The sequence below is a fragment of the Carettochelys insculpta genome, chromosome 6 (genome assembly GCF_033958435.1).
Source record: "Carettochelys insculpta isolate YL-2023 chromosome 6, ASM3395843v1, whole genome shotgun sequence".
In the NCBI taxonomy this organism is placed as follows: domain Eukaryota; kingdom Metazoa; phylum Chordata; order Testudines; family Carettochelyidae; genus Carettochelys; species Carettochelys insculpta.
The window spans coordinates 23,146,057-23,167,968 of record NC_134142.1 but is presented as its reverse complement, the minus strand read 5'-3'; the positions used below and the strand labels follow the sequence as shown (position 1 = coordinate 23,167,968).

The 21,912-nt window shown below is 39.7% G+C and overlaps 2 protein-coding genes across 8 annotated transcripts in view; one reads left to right on the top strand and one right to left on the bottom strand.

Annotated features, from left to right (window-relative positions):
• WDR20 (WD repeat domain 20) overlaps positions 1 to 21,912 on the top strand; it is a 78,837-nt gene that overhangs the window by 8,812 nt on the left and 48,113 nt on the right. For all 7 annotated transcript variants that reach the window (XR_012645897.1, XR_012645896.1, XR_012645895.1 and 4 more), the window contains exon 2: positions 19,940 to 20,122. Coding sequence is in view for 4 of the 7 variants with exons in the window: in XM_074996482.1 (XP_074852583.1) it covers positions 19,940 to 20,122 (183 nt within the window). In the remaining 3 variants the exon portion in view is untranslated. The remainder of the gene's footprint in view (positions 1 to 19,939; positions 20,123 to 21,912) is intronic.
• Positions 20,199 to 21,912, bottom strand: part of MOK (MOK protein kinase) — a 58,506-nt gene continuing 56,792 nt past the window's right edge. The window contains exon 10 of the mRNA XM_074996491.1: positions 20,199 to 21,140. Within this exon, the coding sequence (XP_074852592.1) occupies positions 20,949 to 21,140 (192 nt within the window). The 3' untranslated portion in view covers positions 20,199 to 20,948. The remainder of the gene's footprint in view (positions 21,141 to 21,912) is intronic.

Below are 21,912 nucleotides of genomic sequence, written 5' to 3'. Positions count from 1 at the left end.
TTCTTAGACTCAACTATCAAAGCCAAGGCATTACAGCCTGCAAAAGATTAGGCTATTATGTAACACAGGGAGAGTCTAAGAAAGGTTGAGGTGCACCTTCAAAACACATAGTTGAGATTTACCCTATGATTATATATTTATGTGCCTTAAATTCAGAACCAAAGCAAAAGCTGGGCAGGTCACTCATTTCTTTATATGAATCGTGCCTTTTGATCTTGATCTTCTGTAGCAGGTAATCACCCAATGATATTAATAGGCAACACATTTAAAACAAACAAAAGGAGGTACCTAATAACACAAAGTCAACCTGTAAAACTTGTTGCCAGGAGATGTTGTGAAGATAAATGTAACTAGGTTGAAAAAGAATTAAAGTTCATGAAGGGTAGGTCCATCAATGATTATTGGCCATTGTGGTTAAGTACACATCCTTAGGCTCCAGATATTCCTCAGCCCATGGTCTTCCAGATGCTGGCACTACACCAAAGGGAATGGATCACTTGATGGTTGCCGTCTTCTATTCATTCCCTCTGAAGTGGTTGCCATTGGTAGCTTGACAGGATACTTGGGCTAGATGGATTATAGCTCAGTCCCATTACAGCTATTGTTACGTCCTCTCCTTGAGTAATATGAAAGACTTCTTTTGCATAATCCAAACTGGATAATATTCATTATTCTGATTATCCAGAAAATCCACTTATCACTGAGTATCCCAGGAGCCCATATTTTTTGGCACATTTTGTATACAGTCTTTTGAACGTCCCGGTCACATCTCTTCCCTTGAGAGGTTACATACAATTCTGGTCCATCATGATGCATTACCTTAATATAGTAAGGCTTTCTGCAGACATTGTAGGAAATTGCCATATCTGTCCCAAAAATCCTGAGTCTCATGAACCTGATTATTTTTTGTGTGGGTTAGGTGTGCTTAGTCTTCTGACTTTCTCATAGCATATTTCCAGTATAATTTTTTTTAAAAATGGTTGTACTTACTCTTAAGCAGTGTCACAAATAACAAGCAGTCCTGTAGCACCTTAAAGACTACCTAATAAATAAATTTTATTAACACACTTTTGTGGGTGAGACCCACTTCCCCAGTGTGTGTGTTAAAAATGCTTAATAATTAGCAGGCCACAGAACTGTTTCGAGGTTTGGAGGTGTATGTTGGAAATATTTTCAAATCGAAATTTTGCATAAATATCTGTTCTTATAATTATACTGTTCTGGTTTAGGATGTTAGCCAACATAGTAAAAACAGACTAACGTGACACTCTTGTGCAGAAATGGTTTTAGAAGCAGAAATATTGGGCATGTTACTGAGTTATAATGTGGAACAGAAGTTGTGGGAGAACAGACTTTATTGTGAAGTTGAAATGTAATTGAGGTGTTGTGAGATCTGAGGGAATGTTCTTTCATTATGCAAGAAAACAGTTCACAAGGGGTAGATACATTTCTAGTCTTTCCACAGATCTGTATTGGTTTTGTCTGTTGGGGTTGAAATTAGACTGACATTTTTCAAATTGAACTTACATTGGTCAAGATAACATGGTTAACCTAATGTTCAAGTCTGTATTATGTTGAAGAGTTGCGTAAGGTCTACAGTACTGTTGTTGGCTTTCTAATATCTAATTTTAAGCATTTGGGTACATACCTAGTGAATGAAAATACAATGTCAAATGCTGTTCTGAACAAGCGTGTCAACTTAATGTACTGCAGTGACTAAATTGCATGGGATTTACTGTGTGTGGTAGATTAGTCTTACCTTATTATGCAAGAGAAATATCCCTAAAGATCCTCCAGACACAGCATATTTCTTACCCACTTCTATTAGAAAATAATTTTAATTAAGTTTCCAAGTTTTGAGAGTCTCTTGGGACATGTTTCACTTCGTAAAACTTTGAGAAGGTGGATGCCTTTTAATAGCAACATTCTGTTCTTACTAGCATCTTCCAGTGAAGAACTAGCTTCAAGGGTGCCACATGTTGAATGTCTTAAAATGTTCATGAGTCATTTATAGATTCTTAGTCATAAAATAAAGCCTTAAATACAATGCGTCCTGCAAAAAAAAATTCCTCGATAAATATAACAGTAATTGTACTAGAAAATGTGATGTGAGGGGAAAAAAATAAGGAATTTTAAATGTTAGTGTGTTGAAAGTCAAGTTTTTTTTATTCTTTAGAACATTCATTTTCTTTCTGCATTTCTGAGTAAGACTGATCTGCACTAAAGTCTTCCCAGTGAATTCAGATCTTATTTTTTAGAGTCTTTAAACTCAAGCTGTACCTAGAAGCCATGTAAACATTGTTAATGAGGTTATGTATTTTTGTACTATAATACCATGGAGTTTGTGTTTCTCTGATGTAGATTGGTGCCAAACTAATCCTTCAGAGTAAAGGCCAAAGGTGAGAACATCAGAGGCTGAGGAAAACTGCCTGACTTCAAATCTGCCTTGATCGACAGTTCTAAGACCATAAGTAACTCATGGCTTTTCTAGCAAAAGCCTACCTTCCCTGTCTGCTCTTATGGTTATAGCTCAACATACAGGTCTATCACATGTTGTCAAGGTTTATTAGAAACACCTGCTCACTCAGGGCTCGTAGCAATCTGTGGGGACCTGAGTGGGACTGGGGAACTGATGTACTCTTTCCCAGAGAGGAGGTGAGAGCAGGGGAGCAAAACACCTGATGCAACTACTCTTTTCTGTGGGGGAGAGAAGGTAGATGCTGTGTGACTGAAGTTACTGTTTATCTTAGGGTGAAAGGGTATAATTGTAGCTGGGAGACAGACTGGGAGTATAAAATAAAAATACAGAACTGAAAGTGCAAAAAAGGGAGGAAGGAGAGGTAGAAAATGTATTGGGAGCAGGGAGTTGATGTTAACATGGCAGGGAGAGAGAGGAAAAAATATGCAATGAAAATATAATCTAGGATAGAAAAAAGTACAGTGAAGTCAGGAGTGGACAAGTATCAAAACCACATGACATCTGGTGGAATACATTTAAAAATGTTGAGGTTGCCAATTGGGTATCTGGGATGTTTGGTTTAGTTTTAGGTCAAAGTGGATATTGAGCACGTAATACAAATGTTCGAAAACTTATGTTTTTAGCTGAGGCATTTGCAATGAGTGAAACTGCTATGGGTATGTCACGATCTAACTGTGTTGAAACTAAACTTTCTAACTTGAGGAAACTATGCAAGAAAAGCTCCATCTTTTTCACTTCCATGACTTTCATGACAAATGTGACTTTAATTTATCGTAAATCATGGTCTTTGTAATCTTCTGAGCAAGACTCCTATAAATTGTAAGAGTCTAGTTCTAAATGTAGAGATGCGTGTAGGAGAGTCATCTTTAAGTTTTTAAGCTTAGTTTGAGACCATTTTTATAGCCCTTCTTTTGCAAAGAGTGATCTTGCTGAAAATGTGACATTTGCATTTTTCTATTTTTTTCTTCAGCTTTCTGCATTAACTTGCATTGTGGGCACTGGTCATCTAAAGCAGTGGTTTTCAACCAGTGTGCTGTGAAATGTAAATTTTTCATCTTTGCCACTGAGGGGGAAATGACAACCTCATAGGACCCTGTTTGTACCAAGAGGCAGCTGAAATGCTGCTTCCCAGCTTGAATGAGCTGGCGGGGAACCCGCCACCCCACTTCCTGCTGTGGCAATGGGGAGGGAGGGCAGGAGACTCTTGGAGCTGGAACACAGTTTAGATGCTGCATCCTGGCTACAACAAGATGGTGGGGAGGGGAGTCTGTTTTCAGTGGTTACTCTTACTCAACCTCCCTAGCATGACATTGAGCAGATTTGGAAAATGTCTGTGCTTGCTGTCTAAAATGGTATATTCTGTGGTGGGATTTGAAACACTAATGCATTTGATCCTTGTTTTGCTTGTTGTATGCACTATGTTGCAAATCTCTAGCAAAACTGTAACCATAATAAATGTAAATGTGGTGTTTAGGGGCAATTAATGCAGCTGAAAAAGTGTGCACCATGGAATTTTGTCTCATTGAAGTGTCATGTAACTGAAAAGATTGGGAACCACTGATCAAACGATGTGATAGGTAAATATAAAAATTTCATTGTGAGCTCATACATACATTTTGAGCAAATGCTCATTGGTTACATAATTTAACACTTGGGGTCAGAAAGTTAAGGGTTGTGCTGTCAGCCTCCACCTCAAGTCCAGCATTTATAATAGTCTTTTTAATTCATAAAAGGAGTGATGGGGGGGGCTTGCACTCATAGGCTTGCTATGTGAAAGGAGTCACGAATTGAAAAGTTTGAGAACCTGCATTTAACTGCATGGCTTACTATGGTAATGATTAACTGTAAAAATAAGTGTAAACAAGAGTATTACAGATCTGTGTTGCTAGAATGCCTTTCAGATTAGGATTAGAATTATTAAAGACAGAGTAGTTTAACTGTTTCTAAGACTTCATTTTGCAGTACTAGAACTTTTTGAGCACATGGAGCCGTTTCTGATGATGGTGTGAGCCAAAGCACTGAAATAGATCTCTACTGAAACACAGAGTGAAAAGTGGATGCCAGAAAAGGTCATATCCCATACTCAGGCCCCATTGGGATTCCCAAACCCCCTAGTCATCTATCCCTGAGTTTTATGGGTGTCTAAATTTGTACACACCTAACTTTTTTGTGGTAAAAGTTCCATAAGCAGCTGTATTTCAGTCTCTAAGCATGTGTGTTGTAGACCCATGCCAGGAATTTGGACGGCTGATACTCAGTGTGATACACAAATCAGCGGAATGGGAGGCATGCCTTTACCTGTGAGACTCCAATCTAATAAGTACACTCAGACGTTGCTTACTGTAGCTGACCCCTATAGAAGAGCTTACACAAAACAATCGGGAGGAAATCCATCCTCATAACTTCTGGCCAAGTATTGAGGATTCTCATCTGAATTGTGGTCAAAGTCTCCTATTGAAAACTGCCAATATAAGGCATTTTAGTTATTCATCTTTATTTTGGTACACATTTAATGTGATTTTTGTTTTTAAATATGTGCAGTTAAACTAAAGGTTGATCTCATGACATTGTTTAGCAATTTGTTTATTCTTATTTGTGGTCTACTTTTTTCAGCTCCATCAGACTGTTGTTTTGGGTTCTGCAAGATTCTTTTGAGTTTTAAAAGGGTTCCATGGCCAAATAAAATTGGGAAACGCTGTTCTAGACAATAGGTCCTGTCTATGCTACCAGATTTTGTCAAAGTTCCACTTTTTCATCAGTCTATATTTAGTGTTTGACAGATTTAAAGCCCCATATCCTGATTGTTGGAAGGAGAAGGATCTTTGGCCTTTAGGTGTGTCTACTCCTGCCATATAAAACAGAAAAATCTTTTATGTGCAAAAACTATGGGAACATTGACACTCAGAAGTTGCACTGCAAAAAGAAAACAAGGCGTGCAGCTCTTACCGGTGATGCTTTTGCAGTGATATGCAAGTAAAGACATGTTCCACTTGTTTGCTAAGATTTTAGCCTCTTCAGGATATCCCACAGTGCTTCGGTGGGGACCATTCTAGCCAGCTCCTCTGTTACTTTGATGATGGGTACACAATTCAGTCCTTCCCCTGTAAAGCCCTAGAACTTTGAAAGTCCCTTTACTACTTTCTTGGCAAGTGCTCACTTATCTGGCCAGGTGGCAATGCCTTCTCTATTGAGCAAACAAGCCAATGCTTGGAACAATAATGAGCTATTGTTTGAGGAAAGGGAACTTCCTAGGGTCCCAGGATGCCTTGCAGTCACCCCACTTTCCCGCCAAAGTAGCACTGTGGGATAACTTCCCTTAGGGCACTGCTCTCATCAGTGATGGAAGTGCTGCAGATATAGACGCACTATCGTGTCTGTGGCAGTAAGTGAATGCCTGGGTGTATCCTGTCATGAATGAAACTGAGAGGAAAAGCTCTCTTGTAACTTTTGCTGCATGGTAACTTGGATTTATGAGCATGATTCTTTTTGGCAGCCTTTTGGTATGATGTATATTAATACAAAAGTGCTTTTGCTTGTGTGTAAGAAAAACAATTTGGTGATTGGGGTAGTAGCATTGGACTTGAGACCTGCATTCAATTCCCTTCTTTGTCACAGGCTTCTTATGTCACCTCAGGTAGGTCGCTTGGCTGCTCTGTTTTCCTGTATGTAACATAGGGATAATGTTTACCATCTTCTGTCAAGTGGTTTAAGACTTACTGATAAATATGATAGGAGCTAGATATTCATTTAATTTACCTGCTGTTTGGCAAAGCTATGACCAGCCATAGAGGTACTGGAGCAGTTCGCCCACAGACTTAGGAAAACACCACTGCTTTGTGTATGTGCAGTTCTTAATCAGAAGATTTAATTTAAGGACTAACCATCTTTAAAGCTTTATTTTTGCAGAAATTAGCTTAGCCTCACTACACATTTCCCAGGAAAAACTTCTAGCTTATTAATGGTGAATAGGCAAATGCATGTGTTAGGCACTAGGTAATTGGGGGGGTTGAAAGGTGAGGAGGAGTGATTCCAGTGGTATCTTTTTGTTTCCTTGTAAGTAGATATAAATGAATATGAAATTATGCCTTCTGCTCTTTTAAATTTCCAAGCAGCAGACAACTTAAATGCAATTCAAGGTGTGCTTACAAGTAACAAACGTGTTGGGTAAATGTAGAGTAAGAGTGCTTCTTTGGTTACAGTACAAATCTGTATGTTGGGAGACCTCAATTGTGTATGCGTGAGACTTTTACTCCTACAACATCTAAAATAAGGTTCTGGCTCGCAAGTTTAGATGAAATGCTTGATCTGTCTGATGTAGCAACATAGCTCAGATGTGATTAGTTCCACCTACTCTACAGGATGAATTGTGGCCAGGTCCTTGGTGCATGTCTTATTTTTTTCCAGGTAGTCTTTGTCTGCCTCAGGTTTCTGCTTGTAAAATGAGTATTTGCTTTCCACACAGGCATGTTAGAGTGCATTCTGAGATACATGGAAGAAAAATGCTCTAAGTGTGAAGAAATTTCAAAACAGCAGTTGACAGCATACAATATTACATCTTTCTGGCTGTGGCCAGATTTGGCTGGAAGTTAAAGGCTAAACCGGTTGGGCCTCATTTTTTCTTATTAAAGTAGTGGCTCCTCCTTGGCAGGTGTATTTATTTATTCAAGCAACTACTATCTGACTGTTGTCGGTTTCTAAATGGAAAATTAGTCTTTCTGGAATAAATGGAAAATTAGTCTTTCTGGAATATCAGGAATAATTGCATTTCTACACCTGTAATATTTAACATGCTGCAGCATGATGACATTATTTGGATTGAGTACGTGAAAGGGCAGGTCTGTCCTTGGGGAGAAACTCAACTTAAAATTCACAACTCTAGCTATGTGAATAGTGTAGCAGGAATCGAAATACCTTAACTTGAATTACTGCAGCATCCCCATAGTGGAAGGCTGAGGGAAGAAACTGTCACATAAATCTTACTGGCCCACAGCAATATCAGAAAGTTTTGATGCTATCTACACTTTTAACAGGAGCTCCCAAGGGTCAATTTAGTGTGTACAGTAGGGGCATTTAAATCAACGACTCATTACTCTCCTGTTGACCCAAGTACTCCACAGGATTGTGAGAAGTGTAGTCTAACAATCACAAAAGACTCATGTTTACGGTATAGTAATTCAAAATCAGATATTTACGCATGCTGACTTTTGCATTTAAGAGAATATAAAGTGATTGCCAAGCACTGTTAGAGTGAACTAAGTTTCTAAAGCAACATCAGCTGCAATACAGGGTGCTGTTATGTAGACTGCTTTAACAGAATTTCCTTCTCCCAAATATTAAATATCAATATGGTGTACTGGTTTTTCTGGTGAACTTCCATTATGTATTCCTTTCACAAAATCATCTCAGTTTTATACCTGAGCTAACAAAATAATTAGGTGATGATCTTTCATGGGATGGTTTCATGGGTCTGCCCCACAAAAGCTCATTGCCTAATTATTTTGTTAGTCTTAAGTGCTAAATGACAACTTTTTTTTTTTGTGACAATAGACTAATCCAGCTACTTCTCTGTGGTTATACTTGAGCTGTGAGCGCTTTGTGTTATCAACTGTGTCTACTGAATGTCTGGATGGTGCTTAGTACCATGGGTGCTTGTCTACACTACCACCTTCCTTCGAAGGAAGGATGGTAATTAGGGTGTTGGGAGTTTACTAATGTACTGCCGTGCAAAGGCAGCACTTTATTAAGCAAATTCCCCCCCACGGCAACTTCGAAGTTTTAAACTTCGAAGTACCGGCATGCATCTAGCCACAGCTCACCTGCTGATACTTTGAAGTGCTGGGGAACTTCAAAGTCCCCTTACTCTTGAGGACTGTAGTTGAGTTGCCCAGGCACTTCAAAGTACCAGCGGGTGAGCTGCGGCTGGACGCATGCTGGTACTTCGAAGTTTAAAACTTCGAAGTTGCCATTGTGGGGAGGGAGGATTTGCTTAATGAAGTCCTGCCTATGCATGGCAGCACTTCATTAGTAAACTCCCAACACCCTAATTACCATCCTTCCTTCGAAGGAAGGTGGTAGTGTACACAAGCCCTGGGGCTTTGATCTTTGATTGTTAGGTACTACTTCAGTACAAATCTATAGTTCAGTTCCAACTGTCAGGAGTTAAGCTTGCTAAGATATAAAAATAAATATGATCTTGCAGTCAGTTTGCACTTTCCCATTAGAATGAGCCTATTGGAATGTATTTTAGTGAACTACATAGCTTTTCGATGTCTGGTATAATGAATTAGTGTGGCTTTTAAAATGTTAATTACACAATGCTTAATTACTTCTTTAAAATATCTGGATAGCCTTAGAGGGAAATATTCTTGTTCATTAGGTTGCTCAGTTTCTCTACTAAACATTTTACAAATTTCAGGTGAACTGCAGTTTTGTTTGTAAGATATTTTTAAGCGCTACAGACGAGTAGATTTTCTAATATTGCTCTAATTTTACAATTAGAACAAAAGAAATCACTGCTTCTTCTAGCACCAAAATCACATTCTAACATGCTTTACAGTATTCTTGTAACAAATTATCTTTAATTTTCTGCAATACATAAATAAAAATAACTGAGTAGGATCATATGAATTTCTTATTCTTAGCTATTGCTTTCCGCTTATTTGTAGCCTTCAGTACATGCTCCCATCTCTTAAGGATTGAAAACCTCCAACATCCTGAATACTACTACTTTTCCATATGTTTCATAAACCCTTCTTTTCCTGGCATAACAAGAAAGAGAATAGCGTATTTACTACTCATTGAAATGTGAACTTCCCTAAAGTTCTAGAGAGAAAATAAAATAGCTTGTAACTAGAAATGGCTTAGCTTACGTACAAAACCTTTCACAGTGTGGGAATGAAAATTAGTATGTGTTCTATTCAGCACTTAGCAAAAAAGCGTATCATACAGTGTTTAGCACTGTATGAAGAGCTTAAAGGACACGTTGGTACAATACAAGGTAGGTTAAGGTGTGTAATCTTCATGGAAGATGAAGTGGCCAGGTGGTCTTCAATCCTATTGCCTGACATGAAGATGTAGTATGAAGTTAAGTTCAAAAGTGAGCAAAGCCATTAAAGATAGAAGACAGCAAAACTTTGAGAATCCCAAGAGAACATTTGAGGAAAAAAATTGTATGAGATTAGAATAGCTAAAGGAGAGGTATTGACTGTACAAAGGTGGCAGTGTGCCTGAGAAGAAAGGACTAGTCCAACAGGTCCAGGAACTTTTGTGTGGTTGTATGATCTTCGTAGGCCAGGTGCCTTGTGAAATAGATAGTATTCAGTCTACATGATTGTCATGCTGAAAGTAAAGAAACATTTCTAAACTGCTTCTTGTTTTTGGGCATTATAGTGTCTGAGTTGCCTTTGTTTAAACGAGAAGTGCAACTTGTCAACTGGCAAATGTTGATAGTTGTAACTTTCCAACTAGTTTTACTTGTGTTACTAGAAGTTCTCTCCTCCTAAGGCTACTGTGGGAAGTATGATGGAATTTAAAATGTTAGGAATTAAACTACTTATTTTCACCTGAAAACATTTTCATGTCACTTTGTTGACCCAGTACAAATATTTGCAGAGCTACATCAGAATATTGTTTATCTGGGATCTGTTTCACATGTTTGCATGAATCTAGTTTCTCTTGTTTATATAGTGCCTTATTCACTGTCACAAAATACTTTGAGAGGGCTGGCACTTCCATGGGAAGAGAAACTGGTTTAAATGTACAACAGCCATGTCCAATAGGAATTCAAAGCTCGCCACACTTGTGGTTGTTGTCTTTCCATATATGCCACATTGTAAGAATATTGGTAGCGAAATAAATGCCCTCCCCTCCCCCAGAGCCGGGCACCCCCAACCCTCTTGCTCTAAGTCAGTGCCAGAGACTCCATGGGGCCGCCACTATGCACTTCTCCTACTAAGCAGTGAGGTATGTGAATGGAGTGGGTGGACAGCACTCCCTGCACGTGGGTCTCAGGAGGAGCTGTATTTAAAGGCTCCGAAAGCTGTGAGTTGGGCACCCTGTCTTATGAGTTAGATATGCATGCGTTTGCTGCAACGCAGTGTCTTGTTTGCCACATGTGGCGAGTAGCGAGTGTATTGGACACAGTGGGTGTGTGAAAGAAGGTAAGACTCTAAGAATGGGAGGAAACTAGAGGGTTTCCTTGTGGTGATTTGGCGGCATTTCCAACTATTAATAGGTACTGCTGAGTGAAATGGAGGGAATAAAACTAATACCCATTATTTTAGAGAGGAGAATCTGCAATACCTACATTAAGCTCCTGACATTGGGGTAGCTGGGAAGAGAATTGAGATGTAGGTTAAACTTAGAAGTAAGTACACTTAAGCTTTTTGATCAAATTCCTGTGGAGCAGTCTAGGAAAAAAAATCTAAGTCTGTCCAAATTCACTGAATTGGCTCACAAAAATGGTATACTTTCTTAATTGGCGATTTTTACAGGAGCACACTGCACTGTATTCCAAGGATATAAGCAATAGAGAAATGATGCTCACAAATCTATTTAAATGATACATGTAGATAATTATAATCAGGATTAGGGAGCATAGTTCATACTTGTAAACATCAGCTGACACCTGTAAATATTCTGTTGTTCGTGTCATCGTCTTCTCATTTGAGGCCTATAAACTACAGCTTGCTGTATACAGCTCTGATTTATATTGTTTCCTACTTCAGCTGTGTTTTTATGTGAGTACAGTGAAAAATATGGCTTGTTTATGCAAAAACAACAAAAAAAACCCTCTTCATTTCTCTAATTTAAGAGACTGCAGGCATTTTCTTCAGACTTCCCATCAAATCACTTAAGTAGAGACTCAGCATGGAAAAACATAAGTCCAAAAGAATGGTTTAGAATTCTGAGCCTGCGAAAAGGGGGACAGAAGTTGTAATAGAAGCTTTCAGTCATAGCTGTGGAAACTGCTATAGTTATGAAAATAAGACAACTTTGCTGCTGTACATAGTTCATCTAGTATTTCAAGAGATAAAACCGAGGATATTTGATATTTTTTGTGCATGTGAAGCAAAACTGAAACTGTTACTTCATCTCAACTTGTGTCCATACACTATAGTCAGATACTATTTCACAAGTAATTAATACTGCTATATAATCCGGTGCATTTAACTTACAGGTGACACCAAACCTCTTTAGTCTCAGACTTTCCCAAAGAAGAATGGCAATCATAATTTTCAATTACTTCTGTATTTACCGTACAATTTCAGGTTTAGTTTATAGCTAGTTAGTAACCTTGTTCGCTCCAAATGTAGGTTGTGTTCAGGCTCGCAGGCCTTTTTTATGCTGACCATTCTTGGGAATTTTCTTGCAGGTGCTAGGAACAATGGAAATACTAGTTCATATTGGCAGCTGCCTAGAGCTGCTTGACAACTGGATTTTTCATTTTAGAATGGGTTTCTCCACCTTACAAATTTTTTTCATTCCAGAACAGAATGAAGAAAAATAATTTCGCATGTACCAAAATTCTAAACATTTGTCATTGTTGATCAAAATATTTTAACACAACTTAATTGTTTTGTTCCAATTTAATTGTATATCGTAACATAAAATATTTTTAAAAAGAATATTTATAAAATATTGTTTTGACATTTTTCACTTTTCTTAAGTAAAACCTTTCTACCTTTTTTTATCACAAACTAGATTTTCTGATGGGAAAACTCTCCAATTCTGACTAGCTTTATCATGGGCATTTATGAGATAGCATTCTTGCTGTTGTGCTGGAGTAAAATTGGTGACTTCCCAAGTGTTGATGAAGACAACATTGCTTAATTTTGCCAGTGTTACTATATCTTTTTTCAGTATTAACTCAGGTGATCAATATCTGTTAGCCTTGGTTGGTATGAGCAGTTGTAGTTCAAGCCATATTTGAATTACTGTGTCTTCCCTGTGCTGTATTCATCTGTGTGTTGCTAAGACTTTATGTGCGCATGATCAGGGACATGACCTGTTCTTAGTGCTTCAGTAAGCAGAGCCATACTTTCTCCACAGTGAACTGGTAGGGAAACTTGTGTTCCTCTTGGGCAGACAAAGGGGACTTTAGTGCTTGTAGTCCAGTGCCTTCCCTCAAGTGGTTAAGTCGGCATCCTCATTGGTGAATGTGTTCGTCACCAGTCTTAGTAAAAGTGGCACTTGGATTTCAGCTTGTAGCCTAGATGAGCCATCCAGTTTATTTTGATAGCATCAGTGAACTCAGGTGAGAGCGTTTTTCATAGGGAGGGTCAACACTGAGGGTAAGGGTTTACCTCTTCAGTGAAGACATAACCTGAGAGGCTTAGGCTAGTACATGGCTTTTATCCTACAGGTAGGGTGGCACACTTGTACAGAGAGGACTCCTAAATGTCTGTTTGACTACAAATTGATCTTCCCTTGTCTGGCATGCGCACATCCAGCGACATCTGTGGTCTGGCATGATTTTAGTTAGCCTGATGGCCATACACATAAGTGGCCAAGTTTCCTGTGGTTCTATAAAGTTTGTTTACAACCACCAGTCCTGTGTCTGTGTTCTGAGCTATTATTTAGCTCTAATTTACTCCTAAATGTCTTCTAAGAGCCCAGTGAGCAGTGGAAGTGTTGATAATGCTGCTAGATGATGCTGACCTCTTGTGGTTGAGCAAATTCTGTTTTGGTACCAGTCAGAGAGGCCAGAGAGTTTCAACCTACAGTTACACACATACTGTTAAGCTGCAACGTGGGCATGGTCAGCCCTGTTGTCAGCTATCACTGTTACTCAGAATGCAGGTACAAGTATCAGAGAGGTAGTGGAGTTAGCCTGTAGCTTCAAAAACAAGAAGTCCTGTGACACTTTATAGACTAAACAAGATGTTTTGGAGCATAAGCTTTTGTGGGCAAAAGCGATAGTTGACTACTATGAATGTGTCAGAGTTCAAGTTCTCCCAAGTACAGTGATCCTGTACTAAATGAGTTCCCTACAGGTTGTCGAAATTTTCAGATGAAAACATTGTAGATATCCCACGCATTTTCAAATGCTTTTCTGCTTATGCTAATGAGATGTATCACATGGTAGTGCAACTTAATTTTCCATTTCAGAGACTCTTGGTTAGCAAGTGCCACGCTGTATTAATGTATCTTGTTCCTTTCAGCAACTGATACCAGGTAACGTAAGCTTGAGATGAATAATGGAATCTTATAGAGCCACCAATGCTGAATATCTTGAGTCCGCCAAAACCCATTTAGTTCTGGTTTGGCTGTCAACAGTTTAATTTACTCATGGCTAGTACCCTACCTTACATATCCATGGTGGCTTTTTTAAAAAAAAACAAACAAAACATAATTTCAGATGAAGGTGCTGCTTATACTGTTCAGATCAACTGGTGAAAAGTAGGAACATGCACAATCAATATTCATAAAGCTCTAGCATACAGCAGAAAGGTTGTAGAATAATGAAGGCTCTACTACAAATGGTCAGTTTTTGTATGTGCAGAGCTGTATGAAGTGCAGAAGTAGCAAAGCATTAGCTGACCAATGGAAGGTGACTGGCGTGTTATAGTTGAATTTTAAGAGTATATTAATTGACATTGTGGCAATTAAGCCTATGCATGTTAACTGAATGGTCATTCTTTGTGACCTAACTGACAGCAAATAGAAAATTTAAATAATTCTATTTTATAAGCAAGTTATCTCTAGTGCCCTTGTGGTGATTTGGCGGCATTTCCAACTATTAATAGGTACTTTCTTAATTTCAGTATTTCATTGACAGTATATCCCCTTGAACTACAGTATTCTATCCCATAATTAGAAAAGAATTATTCTTTTATTGTTCTTGCTGTAAGATTGAGGGGACACGCCAAAAACAGCTCTGATGGATTCACTTATGACTTAGGTAATTTCTTGATTGACTCAGCCTTAAGTGTTTATCAGGGTGTTTAAACAGTTTGAGCACAGAATCCAAAAAGTCAATACTTAAGTTTTTGGCTGTCTATTGGTATTTATGTATTAAAGGAGTGATGACTTCCATTTAACAATTTTATTAAAGGAAATAATACTATACAGTTTGTAACAAAGATTTTTGGGAAGGATAGTTGGCTGAAGAGATGGGGGAGTAGCATTTTATCTGATGTATTTTAAGGAATTTGTTCACATACAGATTTGTGTGAAAAGGACCATACAGTTGATTATCTAGTGTTTATAAATTTTAAACTGTAGTAATATAGGGCTACATAACCTCCAGGAAGTCTGAACGGACTTAAATGTACAAAGTGACTGAGCTATGAATGCAAATACCCAAACTCTACTTAGAAACTTACTGTTCCAGTAGCAGGTTACTTTTAAAAGGCTGGAAGGCTGATGCTGGAAGTTAGACCAGTAAGCCTTATGCATGCAAATCAGTTGAAATAAGGGTTAATTACAATAGGCTATTAAAACACCTGCAAAATCTTGATATATGGTATGATCATGATAGTGAAATACGTCTTTCTTTTGCAGAAACTAATCTATTAGAAGTCTTCGATCATGTCCAAGAAGAGTTGGTTAACAATTTATTTAGATTTTTAAAAAGGCCTTTGACAAGCTTCTTCTGAAAGAGGTTATTAAGAAACTAAATAGTGATGGAGTGAGAAGCAAAATATTGTAATGAATCAACACTGTCTAGGACACTGAAAACTGTGGGATTTAAATATTCAATTTTTCTCATGACTGGAGTTTAACTGTGCATTTTTCAGTTTCTTGGTAAACTTCCCAAGCTAGATAGTCTCTTCTTTCTGCCAGGCTAGCTGCAGTGCACCGGGGATCTTTGAAAATCTCCCAGAATCCACTGATTACTGAGCTGTGCCTGAAAATGTAGTGTATATATGTATATTTAGAGATCTGCAGACCTGATAATGGTTAGAATGGTGCTAAACAGTGTGGATTCACTGAACAGTGTATGTTTAAACTGATTCAGTAGCAGGTTCAATTGAAAAATGGATAAAATGTCTTTTGTAACCATGAATTTGGGCCTAGCTGAGACTGCCACTCTGCTGTATCGCAACAGGTGTGGTCAGCATCAGCTCAGAGCAAAAGGTAGTCTTTTTCTGTGGTCCACAGAACTTTAGAATTTCACTTTCCTTCACCCCTTTTCCTGGTTTGAAGTAAGCCAAGTTTAACCTTTTGTTATTCTCCGAGATCTTTCTCTCTTCCCCAGCTTTTAAGAGAGGAAAAAGTGTAAGCTAAAGATTTGTAGGTATGTGCATGCACAATATTTTTCCCGTCTTTCAGTTTATGGGGGGGAGAGGAGAGGGGGAGAGTGTGTGTGAGAGAGAATTAGGGAGGACTGTACCCTTACTATTTGGTAAGAGCCTTGTGTGAATGCTTTACAATTTGTGTTTGTCTAAACACTAACAAATCTGAATGTACATTTAGAACATTAGCCACAGCTCTTCATTTTAGGTGCCTAAAATTAGGTACATAGTGTGAATTATTTTCAGAAGTGTAGAAGACTCAATGATTTTAGTGGAGGCTTTGGATGCTCCAACCCTCCTGGAAAATTAAACCATTCTTTCTACTATGCCTAAGATTTTGGTCTTAAATGACAGAGCCATTATGAGTATTGTCTTATTCATCTGGCAAACTATACACTGAAATGTTTCTGAAAGTGATTCTTCACTTTAAAAAGCATTTAAGTTTTACGAATGACCCAAAGTGAGATGCATAAAAGCTTTTATGCAAGTTTTGAGGGCTTGAACATATTTTTCCTGAGTCTATCTGTTTTGTCAAAAATTAACAAGCTGATCCCATGTAATGGCCTTAAATATTTAATTTTGAAATATAAAACTAAGAAAATGACAGTGTCACCCAATTTTCCTGAAGTCCATATTTTTTATATGATTTTGCAGGAGCTTCTTGGCACATTCAGGTTCAGTGTTAATATATAGTTTTTGTTAAGTGTTGTGTTTTCAGTATCTTGAACAAGTAGAATGTTCTCTGTTTGCAGGGAAAAGATAAGGAGACCCAGTGCTCCATAGAACAAAGTGTGTGGAGTGAAAAGAGTGGTGTGATAAGTACATGCGACTGAAGTTCCTATGTTCAGAATGAATATTAAAGGCATTTGTTCAGTATTCTATGATTGAATTCTTCAAAATACTTCATTACTGGAAAAAGTCATCCCATTCTAGAAATATAACTGTTAGGGAAATAAAATTATGCACAAGATCAGGGCCTTCCTTCTAAGTTTGCAGTACAGGGCATCTGTCATAAATTAAAAGCTGCAGGACACATTACAGTAGCAGTGATTTTTGCAGGGGCGCCACTCCAAGAATGTGGTAAGTAGTCAGGGGCCATGCTTTTCTACTATACTAATGAAGGGGGTGTGGAGTATTGGACTGAGTTTGGGTGCCAGGAGGGAGCTCAAGACAGGAGATTGGGGTGTAAGAGGGGGTGCGTGCCAGATGTAGACTGTGACTGGGAGGTGCTTACCATAGGCAGTTCCCAGTCATTGGCACAGCAGAGCGCCTGCTGCAGCCCCGCACACTGCTCAAAGTGGCTGATTAGCGGGGCAAGCATGTCTGTGTACTCCAAGGGGGAAAGAGGGCAGTGGGTTTCTGACCCCACAAGCTGTATCCCTACAGCTCCCAAGGCTGGGGCTGGAGCCATGGGCAGCATTTGGAGATCTGCTCCCTCTTCCTCCAAGATTGCGTAGTAAAAAGTTCCAAATGGGATGGCACTTGCAAGAGCGAGCAGCCGTGCAGCACATGGAGCACACACGCGCACACACATACACACACACCCAGTCCACAAATAGATGTGCCTCGACTCAGCCAGCCAGCTGTTTCCAACAACATTGTGGGGCCAGGCAGGCAGAGAAAGCATGCTTGAGCACTTCTGTGATGTCAGCCAGGATACCTATGGTAAATGCATCCCAGCTGCAGCCTGCAGTCTGTGCCAGACCTGAGCCTGCACCCAAACTCCTTCCCAGAGCCCAGCTCCTTACTCCCGCTGCACCCAACATTCTGTTGCAGCCTGGGGCCCCCTCTTTCACCAAACTTCTTTCCAGATCCCTTACCCCTTATTCCCTCTTTAATTCCAATCCTGGGCCCTGCCCCAGCAAAATGAAAGTGAATGAGAGTGGGGGAGAGGCTGGAGTGGGTGGGGCCTTGGGGAAGGGCCTGGATAGGCCTTGGCTTGCCATTAAATTCAAAAAGTGATCCTGGCTGTAAAACGATTGCAGACCACTTGTGGAAAGGCAAATACTTGTGGCTTTTATTTACGTCTTGTGTCCTGATTTTAAATTGGGGGTTAAAATCCGTTATTTAAAATACTTGAATTTTAACACATTCACCATATTCTCTCCTTGGCCATCTGTTTGTAGATTTTAGCGTTCTTGCAGGAAGGTCTGATGAGGGATTTCAGTGTTGACATTTTAACATTGAACCATTGATGGCACTATGCAACATAGTCTTCCAGCCTTCAGAGGAATGCATTTCTTTACCTGAGATTTTGAGTATCTCCTCAGAGCTGCATGTTTACTTCATTCTCCTAAGGTTCATCAAACAGCATCGTGGGATCTCAGTTTGGTGGTTTGGTGCCCTTGTTCTGCATTTCTTTGAACTTCTTGGGAAAGAATTCGTTTTTTTTGCTTCAAAGATGGTTTTCTTGGTAGCAGTTACCTTTACCTGGAGGGTTTGAGGTAGGGATGTTTCCTTTTGAGGAACAGTACTACGCATTTCACAATGTGGTTCTCTGAACAGACCTCATCTCTGTCCCAGAAATTAACTATTTTTTCCCCTACAGTCTAGGAAGTGGGTGCTTCCCTCTTTGTTCAAAATATTGCATCCAGCAGAGCAATATGGACATACTCAGGGCTCTGTCAATATTCACTGAATCTACATCGGTCTCACACACAGGCTTTTCACAAATTCAGTGCTCTAGGTCATTTCTACAATCAAGATATAAAGACAAGCATTTAAAGCTATTCCAGGTAGCTGAGATGATGCATTGATGAAATCTACAAATCAGTCTTTCTCCAATAACCAAGAAAACCCACTCTTGAAAATAAATGTTGGTAGTCTCTGTTGGGTGGCCACCTGGCTGTCTGGTTACACTTCCTCAATTTTACCCATAGATACCTGAACATGCAGTTGTACCACCTTCCGTAGGAAGGTGTTCCAACTTATCTTCAAGGGCTTGGAAGGGTCCCTAAAATGTTTAAATCAAAATAGGTGCCCTCAGTTTTGCTTAAGTTTGAGAACTGCTCGTCTAGAGGTGTATTTGATTCTGCCTTGGCAGAGGGGATTTAACGAAAAGATTTTTAAATGGACACCGAGGCATGTGCAAATGTGCACCACCAGTAGAAAGACAAAATCTAGCTCAGGGAATTGTGCTAATTGACTAGGTGGCATTGAAACAAGTGCACAGATTACAAGAAAACACTGATGGACAGTTGCAGCCCACTCACTAAGTTGCCCACCACTGGTCTATTCACATACTCAAGAGCTCATCTTGAGTTCCCTTCCCAGCCTTACATTCGGTACCTTACATTTGTGTTTGTTTCATGATTGCTTGATAGTTAGTTCTTGAAGTATAATGGAGGTAAAGAAAAGGGTTTTAGGACCAATTTAAAATAGCTTCTTTCAATGTCTCATCCTTCACACTATTGTAACTTGTATAGCCAGAGAACAATAAATGATAATCAGTCTTCCAGGGCAGGAAAGAGTCTTTAGGGGAGACTAATTGACTAGGTGCACCCATTTTGTCTCCCCTAAAGTCAATTGCACGTGGGGCAAAATGTGAAAAAGCATGAAGGTGCTTGTTCAAAAATTTAACAACGTAGTTTCTGTATAACCCGGTAGCAGGGGTAAATATTGAAGAGTGCAGATGGGCTCAGAATAGCTGTAGAGTTCTCTAGTATAGAAATCACTTATGAAACCAAGTGGCTATAAATACGTGTTTCCTTTGCTGTAGTCAGTACTACACTCAACTCTGCCTAGCAGCAGGTGTGTGGGAAAGCTGCTGCCAGAAAAACTGATGAGGGGAGAGGGAAAAAGGAGACCTTTCCCTTTTCCATTGGAGCATCCCTTTTCAGAAGAAGCCCTGGTGGAAATGTGGCTATGAAGAGGCTGGAGCCTAAATACTTAGTGTGCAACTAATTTACGTGGGGTCTAATGGAACCCATGATGGGTGGGTATGAGTCAGTGTTTAGTAAACCTGAAAGATGTGTAATAAAACTCTTGCTGTGCATTAAATTGCTGAAAGCATTTCACACTTTGTTCACACAGCAATGGTAACTTTATAAAGCCAAACTAATTTACAAATATTAAAGTTTTTTCTCACTGTTCACCATTGTCTTGATCATTTGCTACTGATAGCAAACTTCGTTAATAGTATTTATTCTCTTTGTTTATCACAAAGTGTATATATAATCTGAAATTTTGTTTTCATTGGTTTTTTTTTTTTTTTTTTTTGCAGGCTGCTGACTTGAGTAAACCAATAGACAAAAGGATATACAAAGGAACACAACCAACGTGTCACGACTTCAATCACTTAACAGCAACAGCAGAAAGTGTCTCTCTACTAGTGGGCTTCTCTGCAGGCCAGGTCCAGCTTATAGACCCTATTAAAAAAGAAACTAGCAAATTATTTAATGAGGAAGTAAGTAGGAATCTTGATCGTTTTGCACACAAACATGTCATATTTTTAAAAGTTAAGTAAGCCAGCTTGAAAGATTGCCACTAAAAACACGCACACTTTCACTAAAGTGTTTCTTCATAAAAAGTTAGAGGTCTTGTCTAGCTTTTTTGTGTAGTAACTAGAGTTAATTGCTTGCCAGTTGACTTGCGTTAACTAGAATGTAAATGCTATTGTAGACACCCCATAATTTTTTTCCAGGGTGCACCACAGACACGTACTTGTACACTGTTATACAGTAATTGAATAGTTGCACAACTAGCATAATTACCAAATGACTTGAATTTAGAATTTACAATCAACTCGAGCAATCAAAAACTTTAAATCTAGGCAGACTGAAAGAGGGCTAACCTGGCTCAACTTCTAAACTTAGCTTATCGTATATATTATTTTTGCTGTGTCCATCAGTCTGTCTGTCCAGGCAAGGGTTTTACCATGTTCTGCTGCACCGTGCCAGCCCCATCCCCTCCCCTGGCCAGAGTGCAACCTCACGGGGTTCCCCTGCACAGTGCCAGCCCCTCCCCTGGCCAGTGTGGAACCCAGCCCAGCCCCGATGGAGCTCCTCGCTGAGCCATCATGGGGCCAGTACAACAAGTTTCTATCTGGGACTTTCTTCCGGTCTGGCTTCCACTTGCAAACTGAACTGCAACAGAGCATCTGATTCATTTTAAGATTAGTGGAAGGGCGTGCTTTTTTTCTTCCCCCACCCCTTGCATGAGTGACTCAGAGCTGTGGACTAGGGTCTCTAAAATAATCTCATTCTTCAAGGGTCCCCGTGAGTGCTCCTTCTTTAGGTGTGTTGGTGCCCCTGTGCCCAGGGGCCAAAGATTTGTGTGTAGCAGTGTTGTTCCTTTCTTCCCACATGTGCAAGGTACAGGCACAAGACATCAGGGGCTTGTACTGCGCATGCGTGGGCAGCTGACTCCTCAGTTCTCCAAATACCACCAGCTTTGGTCACAAGAACAGTCTCTCCCTCAGTCACCTGGAAAAAAATTGAAAATCAGAACTTATTTTTAAATAACTAAACACAACAAGACAAGAAGACGAGGGAAAGCCACGGACCGGCTTTTAAAAAGTGCTCAGTTTGTGGGCTGTCCATTTGTGTCTGACAGCCAGTCTCTCTGCATACAGTACCTGGGTGAGCACCACAACATAGATGGCTGCCCACACTGTAGGAAATTGACAAAATGGTCCAGAAGAGTGAGGCAACAGCAGACTCTCATGCCTACAGACGACAATGACTCCCCCCTCAGGCATAGCCCACAGGAGTTTGAGACTACTGACAGGGCTTTGACTATAACAAGCCCTAGAGACAAGGGGAAATCCTCTGGAGCGAAGAAAGAGGTCTCGCTTGCTCCAGGTATGTCTCCTTGGTGGTGAACTTGACCAGCTTCAAGCACAATGCTGCCACCCTCAAACAAGACAGCATGGCTCTTTGATACAGCTGCTGTCCTGGCACCACAGAACAAGGCGAGGAAAAAAGAAGCAAACACTGGCTTCTGTGAACAGTATACGGGTGCCGGCAGCTGCTAATGCTGACAAACTGGCAGTGGTAAAGTGTGCAAAAGCGCTTAGCACAGCTACAGCTGCTTCTGTCCTCTCGGTAGCTATGCCCCTTCCACCATTTTATGCTGCAATATATCACTGCAGGGGAGCTCTCTGTCTCCTCAGTACCGTGCACCCTCCTGCTTAGAGAACACTTTACCTAGCTCAATGCTTTCACATTCACTCGCTCCAGCTTCTGATTCAGCAAG